Here is an 8,922-nt window from a genome sequence, read left to right as displayed (position 1 = left end):
GTTTTCAGAGAGGCAGGGATTAGGGAGTCACACAACAAGTAACAATCAAAGCAGTGAGAATAGAAAATGCTTCTTAGAGGTGACTGCAAGGGGAAAGTTTCAGAGGAAAGAAGTGTGGTAGAAGTAAAGCAATAATGGTCTTGGCTGAAGATGGCTCTGGTAGATGAGTCCCCACCTCAGGGTCTGGGTAATAACTGTGAACTCTACCTGTAATGCTGTCTCCCCTGATCCTTACCTGTTGGTTTTCACTGCCATTCCATTCTCCACTTAAGTATGTCACTTCCTCAGAAAGACCTTTCCCAATTCCATGGACAAAAATAGACATTGGCTCACAACAGAGAGGTCCTGTGTATCTAGTTTCATGTGGTGTTTCAATAGTTGACACATCACACACATTTTAGTCAATGTATGTTGGATGAACTCATGGCTTTAGCAACTACTTTACCACACTGAACCTTCCTTTCATCATTTGTACAATCAGAGTGAAAAGTCCTATTACATGGCATGAAACAGCTCTAACCCCAATAGGTGTCTGCACGTTATAGGTGTTAAAGAGCTGCTGGTTCCCTGGCCCGACACACCTTGAATTCTTTGTCCGTAACTGCAGTACAAACAGAAAACAGGACCTTCTATATTTTTTTGTTCCATTGTCTCCATTTTGTCTTTAGTCTCTGTAAATCCTACAAAATAATTTCCAATCAGTGTTTCTTTCTTTTCTTGCACACTCCTTCACTATCCACCACTAATTTCTTTATAATTTTTCTTCCTGAGCCTATGATGACTGAAGTTCTCTTCTGAAGATAGGGTAACAGAAAGTATAATCAAAATTCTATGGAATGTCTTCATATCACTTTTCTGCCCTTATCTCCTACAGGATTAGATATTTAATGAAGAACCTAAGTAGAAATATGATTTGCTATATTGATCTGAGAAATGTGGTTTGTTTCCCATTCAGTTTGTACTTCAGAGCAAACATGACAATTTTACTTCCTAGAAAATATCCTGGAGATTTTACTAGAAATGCAAAATTGATATAGAGACTAATGATTTATATGCCACTCAAGAGTGAAACCATACCTTAAAAATCATGTTGATTCCAAGCTAGTCAACTATATTAGAGACCTGGAAAAGAATTTCATTTAGTATTTCTAAATAACTTGCAATATTCATGTTTTAATAACATGTTTTAATGACACGATAGCTGAAGCCCAGTTATTACTGTGGATTGAAACCCAATGGAAGTAAAAGTGATAAATTAATTTATTTGGTCTAGCATTGTCACAGTAACACCTTGGAGGCCATTTCATAGTGGTGGATTGAGGAAAATATAATTGTGTTCATTGCAAGAAAGTTTGACGGGTTTTTTTGTTTGCTTGGTTTTTGTTTTGCTCTTTGGCAAGCTTTATTTTGGTGGTGCTTGACAGCTTTTACCAGAAGAAGTCCTTGCAAAAAGAGATCTTCCAGAAACAGAGGTGTGGCCCCCAACTGGAAGAAGAGAGCAAGGGAATTCACAAGAAAGAGAAACCAGAGAGGAGGTTTAAATATCTCTATGAAATTTCACAACTAGCTATGGAGACTCTGAATCAGGTTGCTCCATAGAAGAGCAGCATCTTGGAATGCTTTTAGCCCAAAGGTTTGGCTTATCTATAGGTAGGAGACACTGAATCGTGGCCCAATCTAGCTTTTAACTCTTGTTCCTAGCTCTCTGTAACACAGTAACAATAGGGGCCATTACACAGGGTCCTCTTTATCCCATTTCTGTAACACCTGCATCATCCAAATTTTTAACTCATTGAGTTTTCCATGGAAGTATAATTGACATATAACATGACATTAGTTCCAGTTGTACAACACGATGCTTCAGTATTCTTGTATACTGTGAAATGATTGCCATAAAATGTCCAATAACATCTGTCAGCAAAACAGTTACAAAGATTTTTTGTAATGAGAACATTTAAGATCTCTCAAGTTTAAAATATACAATACTGCAGTATTAATAACTGCAATGACCATGCTGCACATTATTTGCACGAGATTTATTTCCTTTATAACTTGAAGTTGATAACATCTGACTCTATCACCCATTTTCCCCACCTCTTGTTCTCTGTGTCTTTGAACTTCATTCTTTTTAGATTCCACAAGTGAGATCATACAGTGATTGTCCTTCTCTGTCTGACTTAGCTCACACAGTATAATGCTTCATGTTCATGAATTTTGTTGTAGACGGCAGGATTTCCTGCTTTTTTAGGGCTGAAAGTAGTGCATTGTGTGTTTGTGTGTATATATTTGATCCATTCATCCTTTGATGGACACTGAGGTTGTTCCTTTTTGGCTATTGTAAACAATGCTACAATAAATATGCAGTTGCACATATATTTCTAGTAGTTTTCCTTTTTTTGATCAATACCCAGAAATGGAAATGCAAGATCTGTGGTAGTTAATTTTTTGAAGATTTATTTATTTATGCATATAAGAGGAGGGGTGCAGGCCAGAGGTGTGGTGGTGGTGGGGGTTGTGTGTTTGAGAGGATTCACTGGAGACAGAGTGGGGAACAGAACAGACAGATCTACTGAAAAACACTGCTGTGGGAGCAGCTAGACAGGAGCAGGTGAGACTGGAGAGGTGTGCTGCACCATGTGGTTCAGCTCTCTGGCTGAGGATGGAACTCACGCTGCAGTGGCTGTGGAGAGAGACTTAACTCCTTGTGCCAACAGGGAGACTCTGAGGTAGTTATTTTTTAAATGTTTTGTGAAAGTTCCTCTCTGACCTTCCTAAGTTTTTTAAGTGTTATTATCATTATAAATTATTTTAAAATGATTAGCTCTTTGCATGCATTCAATCAATAGTTTATTAAGCACTATTGCATGTCAAGTTACAATTAGAGCACTAAAAAATAACATTTTAAAATGTGAAATATCAAATTTCATACAGTGGGTGAAAACAGACCAATTTTATTCCTATTTCCCTCTTATAAATAGGTCCTAATTGGAAGAGAGACCAAAAAAAAAAAAAAGAGCACTTTGGGTGTAAAAAACAAGAAGGTATTTAGTCCCACTCAATAGGTCATTTACAAAAACTCTCATACTAGAATCAGTCTCATTACTATCATGTCTGAACTTGACTTCAGTCAGGTGCCTTTAGTGTCCCTTTCTCAGGTTCCTCCATGAAGGTGGTCTTAAGCTTGTCCAGGTGCGTGGATACAGACAGATGATTCCAGAACAGATGGATCTTCATGCAATCTCAAAGTCTTAACCTCACAAACCTCTGCACCTCTGAGAGAACGTTGCTCACAGCAGAAGATGAGCAATCACACCTCAGTCAGCACATTCCTTCTGTGGGGGTTTTCCAGTTTCCCAGACCTGCAAGTCCTCCTGTTTGTGGTCATTTTATTCTCCCATATAATCATCCTGGTTGCCAATGTGTTCATCATGGTGGCCATCAAGCTCAGCCACAATCTTCACACACCCATGTACTTTTTCCTCTGTGGCCTGTCCTTTTCAGAGACATGCACCACCATGGTAATCATCCCCCGCGAGCTGGTGGACCTACTGTCAGACAGCAAGACCATTTCTCTTCCTGAGTGCGCCACGCAGATGTTTTTCTTCTTTAGCTTGGGCGCTAACAACTGCTTCACCATGGCGGCCATGTCCTATGACCGTTACACTGCCATTCACAGCCCACTGCACTACACCACCCGGATGACGCCCAGGATCTGCTGCCGGCTCATGGTGGCCTCTTGGATGGTCGGGTTCCTGGTTTCTATTTGCATCATCATCACTGTATTCGACTTGTCTTTCTGTGGCTCCAATATCATCCAGCACTTCTTCTGTGATATTGCTCCTGTGGTCTCCCTGGCTTGTGATTATAATTTCTATCATGAAATGACTATTTTTGTATTCACTTCCTTTGTGTTAGTAGGTAGCTTTATTTTAATTGTGATTTCCTATGTGTTCATTGGGTTTGTCGTCATGAAGATGTCTTCTGCAAAGGGGAGATATAAGGCCCTCTCCACTTGCTCTTCCCACCTCACTGTAGTGTCCATACACTATGGATTTGCTGGATTTGTGTATTTGAGGCCTAAAGACAGTAGCTCATTCCGTGAAGATATGCTGATGGCTGTGACATACACGGTAGTGACACCTTTGCTTAACCCCATCGTGTATAGTCTTAGGAACAAAGAAATGCGGACTTCCCTAAGGAAGGTATTGGACAAAGCAAATAGTTTTATCACTCAGACAGTTAATAAAAGAATCTAATAATTGAAAATGTATGGCACATTTATAGATAGCATTGGAGAAAACTTCCAATGAAATTTTTACTTTATTTCCAAAACAAGATATTTTCTAATTGCCTGTGCTGGCCTTAGTCTCACATCTTTCTGACTACAAACCTGCTGCAGTTTTGAAACATTTTAAAATGTTGTCACACAGATATACATACACAGCATGCACATACCCACACATGTGAATGCATGTGCACAAGTGTATCTTGCAAATATATTAAAATGTTTTGGAACACTTTGTTTTCATAATTTTGATTGCCTTTGGGAAAGAAGAAAATTATCCACAAAAGGAAGAGAACAAAGAATGAAGAGAAGTGACAGGTTAATAGAGAGAAAAGTGTAGGAGAGAGAGAACTTATTTACTTGTTTAGAAGAGAAGGTACAAAAACAATTTTAGAATTGAAATAAATTTCAAAGAATTTTGAAAAAAACACTTCGTTCAACTGTTTCAAAGAAATATGTAAACTAGGGTGTAATGGATGATTGCCTGAAAAAATAAATTTACAAATGTGACTACAAAGAAATAAACATTTTCAACATGTCATACTCCAGGAATGATATATAAATTCTCTCTGAGAGCTATTCTTCCCATCCCTTCAACATAGAGGTAGGGTGGATGGTTGCATAATTACCTTACTGAAGTCCTTGGAAACAAATAACTCAAATGTTATGTAAGTCCAGTTAAGGCAACAAAGACATGTAGTGTGTTATTTATGAAATCCAATGGTGTAACGTGGTCAATATGGGATAGTTTGATTAATATAATTGTATGGGTTGTGGAGAGAGTAGATGCTGTAGTGGTGTATAGGCAGTTTGAGATCACACTGTCTAATGGTACATCCACATCGTGAGTGATATTCCCCATGCTGTCGCAGCACTCAGGGACTAAGATGGAAAAGGGCCCAAGGAAAAGGGCCCAGAGGCTGGTGACAAAGCAAATGAGGAGAAGAAAATGGGTGGTCAGTAAGGGACTCTGAGGACAATAGGACAGGAGACTTTATTTTATAGCTGCATAATAGTGACTGCAATGAGCTAATAGTTTGGTAATAACGATGCAAGCAAAAGATTTAGAAACATGGTAAGGAATTAGGAGAACGTCCACATTGTGTGCTAATGCCTATAGAATAGGGGAATGAGTTAATATCGACAGTATTTAAGGAACTAAAAAGCTCAACAGCAAAAAAAAAGCAAATAACCTGGTTAAAAAGTGAGCAAAGGATCTGTATGTCTTCTTGAAGGCAACCAGGCACATGAAAAGATATTCATCATCTCTTCTTACTAGGTAAATGTAACTCAAAACAGTAATAAGATATCACTACACGTATGAAAAAGATTATTATCCTGAGACAAGAAACAAGTCTTAGAGAGGGTGCGGACAGAATCCTGTAAACTGTTGGTGAGGATGTAAAACCGTTGGAGAGCATGCACTCACAGATATTTCCTGTCAATAATGCTCTTTTCAGTCATAAACAATATTCTAAAGAGAATGTTAGCAGCTGACCCTCAAATAGGTACTGGTCTGTTAAGGGAGATCTAGGAAAGGCTAACAGCCATGAGCCCTAAGTTATTGGTAGAAACAGCAGCCTGGATGCCTTTGGTAGTAAGCACTGGGCACTGAGCACTGAGGTTCATGTCTGTGAGCATAGAAGTCCTGGAATCCAGGGCAGGCCAACCAAAGTTATCACCGTATCTTATAGAATTTAGTATATATTCCAGAAAAGAGATTTTACAGAGACAATGGCGTACATCATGATGAATGCAGAATCTCATTAGGAGATAGTGTATTGATTGTTTTGTCTCACATTGAGAGCAGATATTGGAGACTAAACTTAATGGCACACTAGATGATAGACGGCACAGAAGGTGAAAGACTTTGAAGGCCGAGCTGATGAGAGAGGTAATTAGGAGCCATTAGTGAACATCACCAATGACAGTGAAGGAACTAAAAGTATGGATGAAAGATATGTCTGTTTCAATAGATCTTCTACAGCAAAGTTGCCTGTGAGAAAGAAATCATGGTACTCACACTGTGTGTTAGTCTCCTTTCTACTCATCCTCTTCTGATGTTCCCCAGCTGATACCTTCTGTTGACATCTGTTCCCTTGCCTACTGTAGAGCTGAGGAGACCCAAGTTTTCAGAATTATTAAAAAAAAATATTTACAGAAAGGAAAATGTCCCTGAGGAAATGCCTACATCCTAAAGTGTATTTTTAACAAGTTGAGTTGCGATCATTTCCATTGCTATTCAGAAGAGTAAGTACAAACTTAATTAAAATATCCCTATGGCATATCTCACAATAGTGGTCTCATGCAGGAAGAAGACACTAAAATCTTCATGGTCCTGAGCACCATCCTTAAGGAGTGGAGAAATTTTTCCTTTGATGTTACAGTAAAATAATAGTAGAGGGGACTCATCACAAGTATTCAATGGAAAATTGCCTTGAAACTTATTCTTGATTTATGAGATACCTAAAATCAAAGGAAGAACTGTGCAAAGTCACACCTCGACTGTAAGACTGTCAATTCTTCTTCAGGCAAAATATCTCATGAACTTAAGAGACTAGAAGGTTTTCCTTCTGTAGAAGGTGAGAATTTTAGTTTTCCCTCATTCCCATAAATATTATTCCATATATTCCAGTGACCAAGTACCTGTTGAAGTTAATAACCCACTATAAAATACTTAAGGAAATATAGGCACCAATTATCAAGGAATTAATAATGTTGGCGCTCCGACATGCCTGCCAAGCCCCTCACCTGCACACATTTGGGAGGAATCAGAGTCCCCATCTGGGAGGGAGTCCAGCTCCCCTCAGTTTGGGAGGGAGTCTGTGAGTCTCCCTCCATTTGGGGCTCCTTTGGTGTGTCAGGCCTGGGTCAGTGGGAGTTAGGAAACATTGGGTATTTTCTTTGGGTATCTGGTATTTGGAATTTCCTATTCATTTCTGGAAGTTAGGGATGTGGTGAAAATTGTGAGAGGTGTGCCATATTTGTTTCATCTGAAAGCCCCTTGGGCATTAACTGAGTTGGGGACTTCTAGCTGCCAACTCATATCTAAGAAGCAGCTCCTATCACTGTTTCCCTGCAGAGCCCAGGAACAGCTGACAGTGGGGAACAAACAGATGCTTTTCTAACACAAGAGCCAGGCAGTAAGCGCTTCTTTTCCACACTGGCTGGCTCAGGCATGAGTTCCTTTTGGCTCTCCTCTTCCAGTCTCACCCTGACATCCAGGGTCAGTTCAGGCTATTTGGCTCTAGGCAACCTAGGATAACCCTGACTCTGTGGACACCGGCATGTGGCTGGAAGAACTGGGTTGTCCCCATGAGAGCAGTGGGCCTGGAATGGGGCTACTACTTACCTTACTTGGTCCTCACTTTGTGCAAGCAGCTTTGTGAATCTGAACATTGTGTGTGTGTAAGGAATTCAAACAAGTATTTGGAATCAGGTCTTGGTTATTAAAAATTGGGTATTTTTCTTATTTTTATGTTTTTAGTCAGACAGCTAATTCAGTATCTACCAGTCACTCTGAAAATGGGATGTAAAGTCAGCTGAAGAGAGTGTTCTCCACTTGAAGGAGGCCTTATCTGCCTCTGAATTCGCTGGCCTCTTCCGATCACACTCGGGGACTTCTGAGATCAGGCTCAGTTGGTTTTGTCAAAATTGCTTTGGACTTTCTAGTCAGCTGTGAAGGAAACCTGCCAGTTGGTTGGAAAATTTCTAAACTTATTGGCCATTCAAAGAGGCAGAAATCTAAATTCAGGTAAAAATTGGGTAGCCTGTCATTTGGTTGGTAGAAGGAAATTTTGTGGAACCTCAGTAGAGCCCCTGAGACACTCCACAAAGTTTCTCCCTTTCCTCCTGGGAAAGGCATCAGATGAATTTGTCCTATTTGATTGACCCAGTAAAGTAAAACTAGAAGGGAAGACTTGTCACTTGGGAAAACAGGTAAAACTTTGACACATACAGACATGTGCACATTGGTTTTCTAAAACGCGTATAAACCTCTCAGTACCTGACAGGTATGTAAATTGTCAGTGGTGATTGTCGCCTTGTCATCTTGTATACCTCAGTTGTTTGATATCTACAGAAATTGTTTCTGGAGAAAATAGGGGCGAAAGGCCTCAACATATTCCTATTGATGGAACTTTTGATGGGTTAAAAAAAAATTTTTCCCGCAAAAGAATGAATAGATTGTTGGAGAGACACGTGATCTTTACAAAGGTTTGACATAATACTGGGAATTCTGAGGCTTCGCTGCTGTCCTGGGGGGGTTTGTTCCTTCCCTCCATCCTCGCTGCCCTCACAAGACAACCTGTTTGTCACGTCATTTATTTACAGCCTCAAAAAGCTCTTCAGTGACTCCCACTGTCCGTGCTCAGGCTAAAGTCCAAGCTTACGAGAGTCTTGCCATCTGCTCCTGCTGTCTCAGGCCCGTGGCGCCTCTCTGACAACCTCCTTCTCTCCCGCTTCCCCACGCACCTGACCAGTCAGTGTCAAGGGTCATTCCACAGCAGCCCTGCCCGACGCCCGCTCGGCCAGGAGCTTGTCAGGTGTCCCTTCCAGGGAAGGCTGTGGCGTCTCAAGCTCCCTGTCACAATTCTTGTGGGTCTGTTGAGGTTCCCTGTGGCCCCGATTGCTCCTGA

At 40.4% G+C, this 8,922-nt stretch overlaps 1 protein-coding gene across 1 annotated transcript; it reads left to right on the top strand.

Annotated features, from left to right (window-relative positions):
• The first annotated feature begins 3,299 nt into the window (after nt 1-3,299).
• On the top strand, nt 3,300-4,256 carry LOC119254925 (olfactory receptor 10Z1-like). The gene has a single exon (XM_037521961.1). It carries the CDS (start codon nt 3,300-3,302, stop codon nt 4,254-4,256), a length of 957 nt encoding a protein of 318 aa, XP_037377858.1.
• Nucleotides 4,257-8,922: the final 4,666 nt, after the last annotated feature.

This window comes from Talpa occidentalis, unplaced genomic scaffold (assembly GCF_014898055.3).
Source record: "Talpa occidentalis isolate TD23 unplaced genomic scaffold, MPIMG_talOcc4v2.1 talOcc4.3, whole genome shotgun sequence".
In the NCBI taxonomy this organism is placed as follows: domain Eukaryota; kingdom Metazoa; phylum Chordata; class Mammalia; order Eulipotyphla; family Talpidae; genus Talpa; species Talpa occidentalis.
The sequence above is the reverse complement of the archived record's forward strand: the minus strand, read 5'-3'. Positions and strand labels throughout refer to the sequence as shown.